General features: G+C 45.1%; 1 protein-coding gene across 3 annotated transcripts in view; it reads left to right on the top strand.

Annotated features, from left to right (window-relative positions):
* RAD51B (RAD51 paralog B) overlaps positions 1–17194 on the top strand; it is a 761238-nt gene that overhangs the window by 644765 nt on the left and 99279 nt on the right. Inside the window, exon 11 of one of the 3 annotated variants that reach the window (XM_088839518.1) lies at positions 1627–2116. The exons of 1 other annotated variant lie outside the window; for it this stretch is intronic. In XM_088839518.1, the coding sequence (XP_088695644.1) occupies positions 1627–1654 (28 nt within the window). In that variant the 3' untranslated portion in view covers positions 1655–2116. Of the gene's footprint in view, positions 1–1626; positions 2117–17194 lie in introns of those variants that run through there. One more of the 3 variants, XM_055435705.2, reaches the window with a different exon arrangement.

The following is a 17194-nucleotide window of genomic DNA, read 5'->3' as shown; positions in this document are numbered from 1 at the left end:
CTCAGGAGAGAGGCTGATTTAAAAACAAAAAAAAATTCCCTTATTTTAGTAGTTGACAATCTAAATAGTTAGCTTAGAAACAGAATAGCAAACTGCCACACCTATTATCAAGGTTCAAACAATGGGATCTGAAAAGATAGAGGAAATAAGACTCATTCCATCTGGGATGACTGAGGAAGGTTCCTGAGAGGACATGGGACTTGAACTGGATGTCAGCTCCTGAATACTGATGAAAACAGCATTCCATTGTCTCTTGACAGAGGCCAGTTTCTTTTGCTGTTTGAGGATAGATTTGGGCAGGCTGGGGAATGCTGATTAGTGCCGTGTGACTCATGTTGAATCATGCTGACTAATGTGTTCTAAATGGATTGATTCAACAATAAAGGGAACACTGAGAGTCAAGAGTTCAGATCCTGAATTTTATCATGTGATGAAATGTAAATCACTTAGCCTCAGTACTTCATTTTTTTGTCAATTAAAATGTGCTCCCGATGAGAAGCCAACAAATCACCTTGACTAGAAAGTGCTTTACAGAGCTCAAGGATAACAGAAACGTTTAACAACAATTCCCAGGACAGGCTTATGCAACCTTGGGTTATTCACAGTCCACACAGAATCAGAGCATCCATCACATGCTGCTCCCTAGCCATGTGAAACTTCTATTTCCTCACACATGCCATGAGAACTGACAAATAGTGCACTGCACTCACAAAAAACTGACAAACAGAGGAGCTTTTGAAAAATCTTCCTATATACCTACTGGGGTGTCTCTGTTTCTTGACAACAAATGTCGCCACAGAACTGAGAGCTTGCATTGCACACACAGTTCTTTCTCTCTTTTGACATCTCCGCAGCTAGACTGCTTGAGAACCTGGCCTTCCGTGTCCAGATGTTTACTGAATTCTGAAGGCCCCCCCAAAGGGCCCAAGTTCCTTTGTTGCTCTCCAAATCACTTCCCACAGAGACTGACCGATGTCCTGAAGGAGCCCTTCAATAGGGAGGATAAATGGAGGCAGATGAAGACATGACCCCCTGAGGCTCGCCCACGTCCACGCTAACAAAGGGTCTGAGGCACAACCTTGTAAGAAGCATTTTGGTCAGCAGCGTCCCCTCGAGAGGCCAGGTCTCCCCCACAGGGCTGTTTTCAATGGCTCCCATCGCAGTGGAAGCCCTAGGCATTTGTTCAGGGCCGGGGTGTGCTAGGTGTAGCACAAAACATCTAAATCATAGCCCCCAGTCTTTGTGAGGGCTTCCTGACTACAGATGGCAGCTGGCTTTCTCAGGGGAAACCTGGGGGCAGTAGAGGAAGCTAAAGGGGGCTCCCGCTTCTCTAGATGACCTCTTCCCACCCGGCCCAGAAAGGCTCCCCTTTAGTTCACAGCTCTCGGCAGTCCAGCCAGGGCTGTGGGGCCTTAGCCCACACCTGTGCTGACTTTCTGGGTGTCTCTGGTTTACAAAGCCATTGGCTCCCTGAGTAATAGATAGATGGGTATGCATGTCAGAGGACTGCCACCGGAAGGAGAAGTTTATTTAGACTGCTGGTGAGAAGCTAGTGCATTTCATGACAGTGATGGTTTTTCTAACATTCTTTCTCTCCCTCTCTCTCTCTTTTTTTTTTTCCTTTAGACCCACAGAGGCCATAGGGACACTATGACCTTTGTCTCGAGCTGATGGGGGCGTGATTTGTGAAATGAAACAGGACCGGGCTGCTTGGAAGAAGGAAACGGAAGCCAACATAATGGGGATTAATTAGTTGATTGCTGTTGAGATGGTAACAGATTTGCGCCCCCCCACCCCTTCACCATTGAGCCAGCCATCTCAGACCTAGCAGGGATGGTGAAGATGAAGAGGCCTTTGTTCAGGTCTCTAGATGCTTGGGACTGAAGGCTTTGCCGCCATGGGATGGCAACAGCCATAATAATAATAATTTGCACTTATATAGCACCTTTCAACCAGGCACCTCAAAGCGGTTTAACCACATTAATTAATTAAAGCCCACAATCCCCCTGGGGAGAGGAGGAGGAGGACTAACAGGATTTGTAATTACAGGAGGGAACATTTCCGAATAAAGTATTGTCCACCAAATAAAAAGAGTAGGTGTAAAGGAATTGGGGTCTCCAAAGAGTAACTGATTCAGAAATGAAATCTTGGAAGGATGGGGGAGGCTGAGGGAGGGCATGGGCGTGGGGGTCTGCTCTTGTGTCAGAGGGAGGTCAGTGGGCTCAGAATTCACTGACAGGTTCGGATCCAACTGAGAAGCGGGACACGTATGGTATTAGTGGCATTTGGAAGGTCATTAGTGGTACATGTATTGTGGTGTAAATTCAAGTTTCACTGGTATATTGTGTAGAGCCCTGCAGAACAAAGAATGAGATTCATGCAGTGTTTAATAAAGGATGAAATTATTTCTTTAGATTTAAAGCCCAAGGCTGGGCCAGTCAATGAGCAAATCAATCAATTGGTGACCCACAGGATAATTTAGTCATTTTCAGCAGAAGGCCCAGCCTACTCCTCGTACCGCATGAGGTTTCCAAATGAAGCGTCAAAACTGGCAGGTTCAGCCTCTTCAAAGCCAGGCATCAAATCTTCCCAGCCTTTGACATTGGGGCCTCTTTCCCCCAACTTGTTGCTGACACTCAGTCTGTCCTCTATAAAATCACCCTGTATCTGCTTTCCCTTCAGAGGTTTATAAATGCCTTGGATGCTAGAATCAAGTTTTGTCCTATCTCATGTCTGCCATCAATGCCCAACAGAGTGTCGTACACAAAATAGGTACCTGATCAGCGAAGAATGGTTAAATGACAAAGTTTTCCTTAACAAAACTCACCATTTGTTGAACACATACCAAATACTAAGGCAAAGCTCAGAAACATAGGTTATGTGTATGTATTATGAGGAATGGAAACGACTCATGTACTCCCCGCTACAACATAAAGCAGAATAAAATAAAATTGACATTGTAGGTGTACGCCCAAGTCACAGGCTGAAAGGGCAAAGGAATGACATTTTATGCAGCTGGAGTGAATCAAGAAAGATATTCCTGGAGAGCAAACAATGCACTGGGCATTGGAGGGTGAGAAAGTTTTTGCTGGACCTGGAAGAGGTGGAGGATGCCGAGTTTCCAGACAGTGGTCATCTGTCTCCTTCAGAGCGAGGGGCCTTTGGAGAGCTTGTGGTCTTCAATAGAACATTTGTGAAAACCAAGCTGAGTTTTTGCAGCTGATTCAATGTACATTTCCTATGAATTCTTGAAGATGAGCTGACTAACTTGAAACAGCCAGGGACTATTCAGGAAGGTGAGAAATATATTTTGTTCTCTGTAACTATTAATTCGCGCTCTCTGCACTTTCACTGTCCACCCAGAAAGAAAAGCTAAGCAGTTCACACATTAAACAGGGCGCTTAGGAATGTCTGAGAAAGGAATGAGGAAAGCATATCTCAGTCCCAAATGTTAAAGATTAAATAGCTTCCTACTTGAGGTCACTCATTTTTTTCTCTTTTCAATTTTTGACTGTGCTGGGTCTTCGTTGCTGCGTGCAGGCTTTTCCTGGTTGCAGTGAGTAGGGGCTACTCTCTTGTAGTGTGCGGGCTTCTCACTTGAATGACTTCTCTTGTTGTGGAGCACGGGATCTATGTGCAGGGGCTTTAGTAGATGTGTGCATGGGCTTAGTTGCCCCGTGGTTTGTGGGATCTTAGTTTCCAGATCAGGAATCAAACCCATGTCCCCTCCATTGGCAGGCAAACTCTTAACCACTGGACCACCAGGGAAGTCCGAGGCCTTTTTTTTTTTTATTTGAGCCAGAAAATAATAAGACAGTGCTTTCTGCTCAGATTGACAGACAAACCAATCCCTGTGCTCTCCTGCTCCAAGGTCCACCAGGACTTTCATCACAAACTAAGCTGCCGGGAAAGGACCTAAGTACTGTCTGTGCATTGTGCCAACACTCAGTGTTGCTGTGTGCGTCTCACACACACTGTGGTTGCATCCACTTATCTTACCGCCTCACAGTCTCACGTGGTCGGACTTTACGTCATTCCTTCTTCAAAGATGAGGAATGAGGCAAGAAAAGTTGTCTCTTGCTAGAACGTGATGGAGTGTGGATTTGAACCCTGGCAGCCTTGCTTCTTCCCCCTCACCCCTGTACTCTTTCTGTTCGTATCTGCTACAACCTTTCTTAGTCACCCTCACTAACATACGCAGCACAATACTGTACACATAGTAGGAATTCAGCGAATATTTTCCAAATAAAAGAATCATCAGAGCAGTACTGGTAGTTGGATCTTCCAGTAGAAGTGACTGCAGAGAATATGGTAGAGGATCTATCACTGCCTTCTTCTCTTTTTATTAAAAATGGGGAGACATGCATAGGAAAGCTGCCCCAGGGAATATTCACAAGGAAGAAGACACAGGTGGCACTCCTGAGCTGAAAATCTGCCAAACTGGTACCACTCACGGAATGCTAGTGAAGCTTGTATCATTAATTACTTTTGTTGAACTTGGCTGTAATGCAGTGATTTCTTGGGATGTATGTGCCTATACATATGTAAGCAAAGTCCACCTTTTGTCTTCCTAAGTGTTCTAGCACCGTGCCTGCTCTGTTGATGTGCTGTAGTCCTGGTGAAGATTCAGAAGTGTGTGGTCCCCGTCCGCCCATGGAGTAAACACTTTTGAATTAACCCAGAAGTGCCAAACTCTATGCCTAGTGTCTTTTAGTTTGATCTTGTGAACAAATTCCGGAGATGGGATTGTAGAAGTTCATCCTGCAAACCCAGGATTGCCAAATAAGAATTCTGGAAATTGGCAGTGAGGATTAGGTAATGGAGGAGAGGGGAATGAAAGTAAGAGGAAGTGCAAAATATCAGATTCTGACCTAAAAAGTCATGGTCTTAGAACCACTTGGGAGTGTCATTTTTTCCCTAAGCTTCGATTTTAATACTATCACCATCACTTTTGTCTGATGGCTATGAAAGGAGCATCTTTATATTCCATTACAGAATTCAGCAGAGGCCACTTTTGCTCAGATGGAGGGAAATAGTCCATCACTCCTCTCAGATGAATAACCTAAGTGGGAGAGAAAGCACATGGCCTACTTCTCTGAATTTCAATGAAGGTGGGATTCAGATGTAGCCCAAGTGCTCCAGAACTCCGAACAGAACTTGGAGGAGAGAAGACCAATCAATAGTGGGCCTATTATCAGGACAGACTTAGTTTTGTTGCTGAAAGCAACTCCCTGAAATCTCAGTGACTTAAAACCACATCTGTGCATATCAGAGAGACCCTCCCGGGAGGCTGTCCTCTGTGTGGATGATTCAGTACTTCAATTCAGTATCAACATACATTTCACATTTGCCAATGGGGGGAGGTGCTGTATACTAGCAATTGAGTGCCTCTTCCCAGAAACAACACATTATCACTTCTTTCATGGCCAAGTAATCATGCATCCACCCATCCATCCAACCTCAACTGTATTGGGAAGGAAAGGTGAACTGGAGATTGGTAAATACTTGCCATGTCTGCCACATACTCCAGACCCGGCAAGTGGTAAACATCTCCTTCTTTTTCGTCCACCCCTTGTTCCTTTCCCTTGGATAACTGGGCATTTAGCAAAGACTTAACGAGGTAGAGTTGAGAACTGAAGACCAAATAATTTTGTAGCCGATTTTAGTCCACAAAATGGTGACCTTTTTGAAAAAGAGGAGTAGCAAAGGAAAATCATTTAACTTTGGGTTCTTTTCCCTTAAGCTATCGATACTAATAACTCTGGGAAAGGATAATGGGTTAAAGGCAGCCATGGCCCAACTTAAATGATAACATCAAAGACAGAACGACTCGCCTTAAGTTGCCCAGGATCATCATGCTTTGTGTGAAAAGACTTCTGGAAATGTGCCCTTCTGCCTCCATTCCATCCCTTGTTACCAGACATGATTCAAATTCCCTCTAAGCCCTGTGATTTTTCCAGAAAGCAGCTTTCCCAGCAGCAGAGAGAGAGAGAAGAAAAAAGAAACTTTCCCTTATTATTCTTCCAATAATGAATTCCTGCTCTGAGTGGGCTGCTTCCATGTGTTTTCAGTCAAGTGCTGATGGCAGCCTTGCTGGGGGACATTTCCAAGAGGCTGTGGACATAATGGCTGCGGTCTCATATTGACAAGAGCTGCTCTCAGTTTTCCTTCCAGTTTAGCCCTCCTGGGCCCTGAAATCCGAGATGAGAAATGATTCACGAGATCTCGCTGGTGAACCAATATGGCTGCCACACTTCTCTGCTCTTTTGAACTAAGTAAAAATGCATGCTTTTGAAGCTTCCCTTAGAGAGATTTGTTGACATGGATCTTAGTAACTTTAAAAGGTCCTACCTTTCTTAGACTAAATCAGTTCTTTGTAGATGCCAAGATCTCCTTTCCTCAGGACTGAAATGTAGTTTTGACTTGCTTTGACATCAGAAGAACAAAAGGAGCAATTGGGTCACACCATTTCCTGCCTAAAACCTAATCTCAAGAACGCAAGATGCTTCCAAGTAAGCCATGGTGGTAGGTAATGTTTGCTAAGCGAACCAACCTACTCCTTTTCCCCAAAGCAAATGTCTTCAGATAATAATTCAATTTCAGCTTACTTACAAGAACTTGAGCAAACAATTACAGTTAGGCTCTTTCCATTGAGAAGAAACTCAGTTACTCAGGTAAAAGGGAACAGATGTTGTTAAGGGTACAAGGGGTTTGGAACTGGAAAACCTTGAGGAGCAAAGGCAACCCTGGGGCTTCATTACCTTAGAGTCTCTGCTTCTCTCTGCATACATGCCCAAGGCAACTCTCTGCCAGCAGACATGCCCTGCACACTACAGTTCTGCTTATTCAGAACTTCAGCTGGCATATGTTCGTCCTGGTCTCTTGAGCTCCTCTCTGTCCACCTCAGCCTTTCAACTCCAAGTCTGTTGGCATTTTTCCTTGGTATTTAGTAGTTAGAATTCCTAGGAGAAAATATGATTGGCGTAGACTCATCTTATTGTTTTTTCTCAGATAACATCATTGGTCACTAGCTGTGGGCTGAAAGAGGAGCTGAAAGCATAGCTGCCTAAGCAGTAGCAGATATGGGCAAGGCAGCTCCATTAGAGAGGCCATGGAGAGTGAGACAGGAATGAACCGTAGTGCAGTTTGTACCCTTAACCAGCCTGCTGCACAGATTCTCATTCTCTCTCTTTCTTCTATCCCCCCTTCTCATCACCGTTGACCCCCCCATCACAGCCTGGTCCCCCACTATTGCTCATCCCCCATCCCTGACTTCTAGCTTCCCAGGTAGTTCTGTTGGTAAAGAACACACCTGCCAAAGCAGATGTAAGAGATGCGAATTCGATCCCTGGGTTGGGAAGATCCTCTGGAGGAGAAAATGGCTACCCACTCCTGTATTGTTGCCTGGAGAATCCCATGGACAGAGGAGCCTGGCGGGCTATAGTCCATAGGGTCTCAAAGAGTCGGACATGACTGAAGCAACCATGCACATACCCCTGACTTCTGTATCCTGCTTCTCATCCTGTGAAAATACCCAGCCACAGAGGTGTATGACTGGGATGGAAGGAAGAGATCTTAACATGTATGTGAGAATAGAAGGAAAATTGGGCAAGGTGTGATATGGAAGGAGGAATGGAAATGAAATCCTTTCTTAGTTAAAGAAAATCTCCTTCCCACCAGAAGCACACCTTCACCAGAAGCACCACTTTCCACTTTCTCCCAGTCTTTACAGCAATTTCCCTCTCCCCAAAACCAGACATCAGCAGAAGCAAGAAAAACGTCCACTGAGGAACGCTGACCAAGCTGAGAGAGAAGGTGTTCTGGCTCAGCTAATCCTCAAGACCTTCTGACCCCTGATGATGAAGCGCAGAATGCCTGGATGAGCCGTAGCATTCCAAGTCCCCATCCCAGATCCTTGCCTTTCCCTGGCCCCACCTAGGCTTCAGGGAGCCCTGATCTCAGATCCTTGAATAGTAAGTGCCAAACAATTTACTTTCAAACTAAGGTTTCAAACACAAATGAAGGACTCTGTTTAAATAAGGTCTTTGCCAATTGTGTACTCCCAAGATGCACAAAGCTCTTCATTGGCAGTTTTCACAAATCTTCATGATGCTTTTGGAGGACTGATCATGTGTGGTGTTGCCCTATTTCAACTGAGTCAGAGAAACTGTGCTTGTCTGAATCCCACACATCAATAGAGGACTAGGGAGAAAATTGACTTGTGATACTGAGCTTTGCCTTTTATTCATTATAGACCATTCCCTTTATCCCTCATCAGATGATAAAAACCCAACCCAAACCATCTACGTTCAAATTTCAGTATTTCCATATTCCTTTCAGTGGGCATGAAGCTAGAAATGAATTCAAGGGAAATCTAGACAACTCTGTATTTTCCTGCTCTCTCCTGAGCTCTGAGTATGTTCAGTTCAATTCAGTTCAGGCACTCAGTCGTGTCCGACTCTTTGCGACCGCATGAATCACAGCATGCCAGGCCTCCCTGTCCATCACCACCTCCCGGAGTTCACTCAAACTCATGTCCATCGAGTCGGTGATGCCATCCAGCCATCTCATTCTCTGTCATCCCCATCTCCTCCCACCCTCAATCCCTCCCAGCATCAGGGTCTTTTCCATTGAGCCAATTCGTCACATGAGGTGGCCAGAGTATTGGAGTTTCAGCTTTAGCATCAGTCCTTCCAATGAACACCCAGGATTGATCTCCTTTAGAAGGAACTGGTTGGATCTCCTTGCAGTCCAAGGGACTCTCAAGAGTCTTCTCCAGCACCACAGTTCAAAAGCATCAGTGTTGATTAAATCACAGGTCAACCCTTGTCCTATGACTGATACTTTTATCTACTGACTAAAATTTGAACTGTGGTGTTGGAGAAGACTCTTAAGAGTCCCCCAGACTGCAAGGAGGTCAAACCAATCAATCCTGAAGGAAATCAGTCCTGAATATTCACTGGGGGGACAGATGCTGAAGATGAAGCCCCACTTCTTTGGCCACTGGTGTGAAGAGCTGACTCATTAGAAAAGATCCTGATGCTGGGAAAGATTGAAGGCAGCAGAAGGCGACGACAGAGGATGAGATGATTGGATGGCCTCACTGACTCAATGGACATGAGTTTGAGCAAGCTCCAGGAGTCGGTGATGGACAGGGAAGCCTGGGGTCCTGCAGTCCATGGGGTTGGACATCACTGAGCGACTGAACAACAACAAAATTGCAGTTTCCCTAGGAATCTAAGATGGCTGAGAAGGTGGTGTTAATGGTGTTTCTAAACCTGTTGCTGTGAAATTCTAGAGCCAGTTTCACTGGACCACTTCCAGATCTCTGCTCATTCCATTTGAAATCTGGGTTTGAAGTCTTTTGCTATTGGCTGTCCCCTGGGATCTTAGGGCCCATCTAGGATTTGTCTGATGTCTCCCTCCCATCATCCCCCCTCCACAGTCATTACAACTCTAACAGCTTGAAAGTTGATACAAAGATGGAGCAGAAGCCAATTTGGCTTTCTCCCAGTTCTCCAGGCCCCTCTGGGGTTAATCAGCAAACAGCTACGTATCTTTGTGTTAAAAATATAAGCCTCTCTAACTAGAACACCTGGAGGAGACCCATAGGAAAACTTAAGATGAAATCAATTCCGCAGTAATTATTCTGACCATCACTCTGTTTAAGCTTAATTCAGACTCTGCAGACAAGAAGAGCTTGCTAAACCCAAGCAATGGCCTGGATGGACCTGTAATAGCTGGATGGACCTGTAACTTAATGTTCCTTCACCCACCTTGAGTTTTGCTAATACCCCACATCTCAGCTCCCAAGTCTCCTTATGCCATGTACTCCAGGCAGCATCTCCCCATTTCAAGTTTAGCAAAATGCCCTGAGTGCCTCGCGCTGGTAGTGGCCTCTTCCCAGCCCTTTCCCCACCCTCCCAGACCATCTGATGGTGGTGTTTGCACCCTGCAGAAGTCATAGAACCTCTTGCTTGGAGTTGCTGACCACTCCTTTTAATAACTGATCCAAATGCCCTTAGGTGTTAGGTGATTATCTGTGCTGAGGAAAGGGGCCAGGGGCTGGGGAGGTAGAACAGACGGGCAGGAGATGCATGGAAAACAGTTCCTGCTGTCTTCATCTGCTAAGGCTGCCATAATAAATACCACAGAAGAGCTTCAACAACAGAAAGTTATTTTCTCCCACCTCTGGAAGCTAGAAGTCCAAGATCGAGGTACCAGGTGCTTCGGTTTCTCCTGGGACCTTTCTCCTTGGCTTGCAGATGGATGCCTTCTTGCTGTGTTCTCATGTGGCCTTTCTTTATATGCACTCCTGGTGTCTCTTCCTCTTCTTGTAAGGACACTTTGGATTAGGGTCTCCTCTTATGACCTCATTTAACCTTAATTACCTCCTTTTAAAGGAGATAATGTTGCCAGAACTTCTGATTTTTCAAGGGAAGCCAGAATTCTGGATCTTCAGATGACATTTTTCTTTAAATAAATCTTTACATTATGGAAAGTAATTCAAAAATTATAAAATACTGTAGGTCGAATAAACACATTTACAGTCTAAATGAACCCTGGAGGCTGGCAAATTTCCATTCTCAGAATACTAGAAAGACATCTATAATGTCATCACATGAGGATGTAGGTGTTTAAGAGCTCAGGGTCAAGAGTACACTGTTGGGTTCATATTCCAGCCCACCCCTTACTAGCTTAGTAATCTCGGGCAAGTTATACATGTAACTCAGAGGTTTTATGAGAATGAAATCAGTTAATACATGTAGATGCCAAGAAGAATGTCTGCTTCCTACTAAAAAACTAATAACTGAGCTAGTATTATTCAGTTCAGTTCAGTCGCTCAGTCGTGTCCGACTCTCTGCAACCCCATGAATCACAGCACGCCAGGCCTCCCTGTCCATCACCAACTCCCGGAGTTCACTCAAACTCATGTCCACAGAGTCGGTGATGCCATCCAACCATCTCATTCTCTGTCGTCCCCTTCTCCTCCCACCCCCAACCTTTCCCAGCATCAGAGTGTTTTCCAGTGAGTATTAGGTAGTATCAATAAACCTCTTGGTTTCCTCATCTGTAAAATGCAGACCATGTTTGCCTTACCTGTCCCCCAAAGGAAATAAATGTAAATGAAAGGATTTACCAAAGTGTGAACATTACTAAGAAATACACCATGCATAATTTTTGTTACAGTACATATAAATGAGACTCAGCCTTGCCCCACGCAGGCCTGGGAATCCCTAGGAGGAGGAGGTGGACAGTGGTGACTAGATCTGGTCTTCTTTTTCTTTCAAGAGTCACTTGGCCATATTGCTGTTCTTAGAATTTGATGAGTTTTTCTTATTTTATGAAATGTTTAAACATTCAGCAACATAGAGGAAACAGTCTATGAATACCCAAGTATACTTATCTAGATTTAATCATTGTTAACATTCATCTTAGGGAGCGTTCCTGGCAGAGATGTAGGAATGGAATGTGACAGAGATGCAGTAAGGAAATGCGGTGGGGGGTGAGGAGCTGGGCTTAATGGTGCTGAATGGGAGAGACTGGGAGTTTTAAATCCCTCAGAGACGACTCATATTTTGCAAGAAAGTAAAACCCAATCAGATGTAGATGATTCCTTTTTTTAGATAGGGTCCAAAGAAGTGGTTTTTGTGAGGGATTTTTTATTAGGATGATATGTTAGTACCATCTTAATGATAGTGGCATTATAACCTGGGACACAGAAACTTTTTCATTATTTATAAGGTCTTTATTGTTGTTTTTAAGGGTTTGGTTTTTTGTTGTTGTTATTTTTAAGGTTTTATACATGAACATATTCATGTATTGCTTGTGTAATTGAAAACTTAAAATGTCTAAAGAGACTTTTAGAGTAGAAATGTCTGTCATAAAGGGTTTAGGTAATGAAACTGGCGGATGTGTGAGAAGCCCAGTAAAATCACGGTGATATAAGAAATGTTGGTCACTAAAAATGAAAGGCTTGAGGAGCAGAAACATTCAAAGAAAGTATATGCCGATTATAAAGGGCTCTTCTGTTGAAGCATGTAAAAGGGTCTCTAAGACACATTGCCCCATTTCTCAACATGAGCTCTTAAGTGCATGTAAATGCCAAAGCTTCTACCCTGGAAAGGATGCCTTCCAACACGAAAGCAACTAAACCTTGCTTTAAAATTCTATTATTCAGACCCTCATTCATTTAAGCTGACCTTCCTCCTCAATTGAGGCAAATCATCAAAGCTTTATTGTATTGAGAACCTTGAATTCAGCAACAAAGAGCGTGGGGTTTGGAGGGAAATGTGGAAGGGGGAGAGGCTGAGAGCTCTGAGACCCAAAGAACTCGGGAGGGGATGTAGGGGAGGGGAGGGCTGGAGTCCTGAGAGGCAGAGGGGAGAGCAAAGGAAGTAAAAGAACCAAGAGGGGCTACTGGAGGCAGCTCTTTGCTGCAAAGCTGCCCCTTGTTAATCAACATGGCAGAAAGCAAAACCAGCCTGCCACTCTGTCCTCCCAATACTTCTCCAGAGTCAAGATACGAAGGAAGAGAGGGAATAGGGAAAGCATTTCCCTTTCTTCCGTCATTCAGGGGCCTCTGGAGTCTCCTGTCCCTGGTGCCCTGAGCCCACAGCACAAGGCCTGGCAGGAAGTCGCCCCTGAGCCTGGACCCCAGCCCTCCCCCTACCTCCTTTCATCAGTTCCATCTGGCCCGGTGGCACCTCCACCCCAGGCTGCCAGCAGGCTCTCTCTTCCTTTCTGGTGTGATTTACTGCAGAATGTACGAAGTGGGATGTAGAATATATTGGGTGCGTTCTTGAGGCATCAGGCAAGAAAGGATCTTTGAAATGTGAGGACATCACCCACAGACTTTTATGGAGCATCTACGATGTCTAACGAGAATAAAGGAAGATTTGTAAGGTGGACTTGAAAGCCAAAGGGAAAACTGGGTTTTTCAATTAAGTAAAATACTGATTTTGAAAAGCAAATTACAGTAGTTCCCCCTTTTCCATGGTTTCATGTTCTTTGTTTTCAGTTACCCACCATCAACCATGGCCCAGAAATACTAACTGGAAAATTCCAGAAATGAACAGTTCTTAAGTTTTAAATTGCATACCCTTCTGCATGATGCAGTCTTGCACTGTTCAGCTCCAGCCGGCCCTAGACGTGAATCATCTCTTTGTCCAGCGTGTCTATGCTGTATGCTCTCCCTGCGCATTAGTCTCTTAATAACCTTCTGGGCTATCCGATTGTATCACAGGGCTTGTGTTCCAGTGACCCTTATTTTACTTAATAATGGCCCCAAAGTGCAAGAGCAGTGATACTGACACTTTGGTTGGGCCGGAGAGAAGCAGTGAAGTGCTTTCTTCAAGTGAAAAGGTGAAATTTCTTGACTTGAAAAGGTGTATGATATATTGGGTTCAGTACTTTCCCCAGATCAGGCACTGGGGGTCTTAAATTTATATCCTCTGCAGATTAGTGGGGGCTACTGAAGTCCCAGATGGTCTTTTTCCTGGACCAAAAGAGTCGTCAAGGACGCAACAGACTTACATGGACACCGTGGAGCAGACAGATCCTGGTGCCCAGCGACCTGCCGAGAGTAACTCAGAGGAGGCTATAGGACTTTAGTCTCCAGACTGCCACCTTCCAGCTCTGTGACCTCAGTGAATGCATGTGACCTCCCTGAGTCACAATTTCCCAGTGTATAAAATGGTTACAGTGATAATCTGTCTCATTTTCAGCCTGAGGGACCCATGAAGGTGAGCAGGTAGGCAAACAGGAGATTTTCCAGCCTTTACTGTGATCTGAACCAGGGTTACTACACTGACCCCTCCTCCGGCTTTAAGATAAATCAGGTCATGTTATTCTTTTGCTCAAAACTCTGAAGTAGTTCCCTTTTCGCTGAGACTGGAAGCAAAGTCTCTCCCCTGTCCTTAAAGCCCCACGTGCCCAAAAGCACCTGGTGTCCCATCTCAAAGCTCCCCCGCCAGCTCACCTGCTGCAGCACCAGGTCTCCAAGCCCTTCCTCCAGTCACCAGGAATCCTTCCCCTTGGGGTCTCTGCAACTCCAAACCCTCTGTCTGAATGCTCTTTTCCCAGACAGTCTGTAACTGATGCCCACACCTATTTCCCCAGATACTGGCATGAATCCCTGACTGCTTAGTTTTTGCCAAAATGTCATCTTCTCCATGAGACCTACCCAGTTCAAGCTGCAGCCCACTCTTGCTACCCTCATCCTGTTCTACCTGTACTTTCCCGAAGCACTCATCACCATGCAACATGACAAATAACTCACTATGTTTGCCATTCATTGTGTGTCTTCCCTGCTACAATTTAAGCCCTGGTGGGCAGGCATCTTTGATTTTTCAGGTTGTGTCCTAAGCACCTCGAGCAGTGTCAGGCACATTAAGGACCCTCAATAAATAGGTTGGATCTTTCCCAGAGGTCCAGGGTATAAAGCAGACCAAGAAGGGCTACTCCAGTTGAAGGGAATATGAGCTCAAGATCTCCTCCACCATCTCTGCAGGCTCTCTGTGGAATACTTCTTGCTCTGAAGACGAGGTTTGAAAACTGCTGACATTCCCTTCTATGTAAAACCCATGTCTAAGATACAAAGTGCCATGTCAAGTCCAAAGACCTGGCACAAACAGGTTGGTACAAACAGATGCCACGTTGGTAGAGTTATAAAGGAATTGGAGGGGTAGCGAGGCAGGGGCAAGGATCCCAGGACTGGGTCTTTGCTGCCTTCACCACTCAACCAAGCCTTACTTGTCTATTCTTCCTTGGTTTCACACAACATAACTATGATGATTTTAGACTGGAAAACACATTTTTAAGGACATTTGTTGAGTAGCTACTGTGTGCTGGGCAGTGTCTGCACTCAACTTACGACATAAGTGATCTCCCAAAAGTATCCACCGTCTCCGCTGTCGCTATGGGACCTTACACCAGTCCCAGCACCTAGAAGGTGCTCAATAAATGCTCCCTTATTTACCTAACAACTCTCTGGAGCGGTACTGTTAACCCATTTTTCAAGTGAGGGACCAAAGTTCAGGTTTAGGTAGCTTGCTTCAGATCATACAACTAGTGAGTGACAAAGCAAGGATTTCTTTTTTATTTTATTTTGTTGTTGGAGTATAATTGCTTTACAATGTTGTTCGTTTCTGCAGTACAACAAAGTAGATCAGCTACATACATGCATCTATCCGCTCCCTCTCGGACCTCCCTGCCACCCAACTAGGTCATCACAGAGCACTGAGCTGAGCTTCCTGTGCTTTAGAACAGGTGCCCACTAGCCATCTATTTTACACATGCTACCCCAGTGTTCACTGCAGCACTATTTACAACAGCCAGTTCGTGGAAACAACCTAAACATCCATTGACAGAGGAATGGGTAAAGACCATGTGGTATGTATTTCCAATGGAATATTTCTCAGCCACACAAAGGGACGAAATACGTCATTTGTAGAGACATGGATGGACCTAGAGACTGCCATACAGAGTGAAGTCAGAGAGAGCAAAGTAAGCATCACATATTAACACATGTGTGTGGAATCTAGAGCAAGGGTTTCAGTTCCACTTAGACAAGCTCCAGTCACAGTGGTTCTGAGAGAGAATTCAAGTTAGATCAGCCCTCCAGGCTCCCCTCAAGCAGATCTGTCTCCTGGCCACACCAGGAGATGAGGGAATAGGTATTTCTTTTCTTCTTGGCTTTCTCTTCTCCGTCTGGCTCCTGTGTTCCCTTTGTATGTTAACTCACCTGGAGGAGGCTCCTGCCACCTTTTGATTAATTGGCCTGCCTTTCCCACCCTCTGTGGCTTGGTAACTCCAGTGTTAGCAGTGGTTCATCTTGAGTCATAAATCAAGTTCTGAAAGACATTGTGTTTGTGCTTAAAATCCTCCTAGAATTCAGATTCTTTCTGAGGGTCATTTGCTTATGAGTAGAATGATGGATTTCATATCTCTCCCTTTGAGAAAAATCTGGATGGTATCTACTGGCTTCCCCTTGCCCCCTTCAAAAACACAGCCCTAGTTAGTCCATATGATGTAGCTAGAATTCCCCCAAGGACCTCACATTCCGTTTCCGCTCTGGCCACACTAAGGAAAAGCTCCAATCATGTCATATTTTTGCATAAACAGAAATCATTTATAACTCACATGTTCACTGTGCTTTCCATAACCCACCCTTAGCTGGATTTTTCTTTCTTCACTATTGCTGAAAGCCATGCCTGCTATTAGTAAAAGGCTGGAGTAGTTCTTCAGTTGTGTGGGACTGTCCTGTGTACTAGGGGACTTTGTCCTTCCTGTCTTATCCATAAAATGCCAGGTGCATCCCCCAGTAACTGTAAGAAGCAGAAGAACCTGTAGGCAACATTCCAAGCGCCCCTGGCTGAAGCCACCAGTGATGGGATCTCTGAAGATGGTGCACCAGATACAAAGTTCTGCCACTGGCAAGGGCATCAGCCTACCCCCAAGGGCATTCCCTTTGTCCCAGTGGAAGTCCTTGGCCTTGATGAACACTTAATCTCTGATTTCTCCTATGTAAAAATGTAGACAGTGGGAAGAAGAGGAGAAAGTACTGACATTTTCCCTGGGCCCATATCATTTTAAGAAGGATTTTGTTCTCTGGAATGATCTTGTACTCTTTCAGGTTCATGATTGAGAGAGTTTACTAGACGTAAGTTACCAAGTCCAATCAGCAATCTGGGATAAAATCAAAGTCTGGGATAAAAGAGAGGAACAAAAGAGAGAAACGTTGGACGGCGCCCATCGCAACTTCCCCACTTGCGCCCCACATCAGTCCTGACTCGCTACGATGTGAATCCCTGAGCTCCACTCCTCTCCTACCCCACAAAGCTTGGCGAGTTCTAATTTCCAAAATATCAACAAATCTGCAAATGGCCAGAGTCAGAATCTTGTAGTAGGGCAGGGATTCAGTAACTCCCTGGACCCTGAAGAGTGCGACTGTCTATCAAGAGCCATCCAGAGAGGCTGTCAGATGAATCAGGGTGTCTCTTCATCTTGTCCTACTTCTTGTTTCTCTTGGGCATGATTTGCCACACATGCCAGTGCCCCAGCTCAAAAACCATCTATTCCAGCCCTGCATCCCGTCCTCCCATCTTGCTGAGGCAGTGCTCTGTGCTGCTCTCAGCACATCCTGTTTGTTCAGTCCCCTTTGTCTCCCACCGGAGCAACAGGGAGAGAGGAT

The sequence above is a fragment of the Moschus berezovskii genome, chromosome 9 (assembly GCF_049115385.1).
Source record: "Moschus berezovskii isolate FMDL1 chromosome 9, NW_MosBer_1.0, whole genome shotgun sequence".
NCBI lineage: Eukaryota > Metazoa > Chordata > Mammalia > Artiodactyla > Moschidae > Moschus > Moschus berezovskii.
The sequence above is the reverse complement of the archived record's forward strand: the minus strand, read 5'-3'. Positions and strand labels throughout refer to the sequence as shown.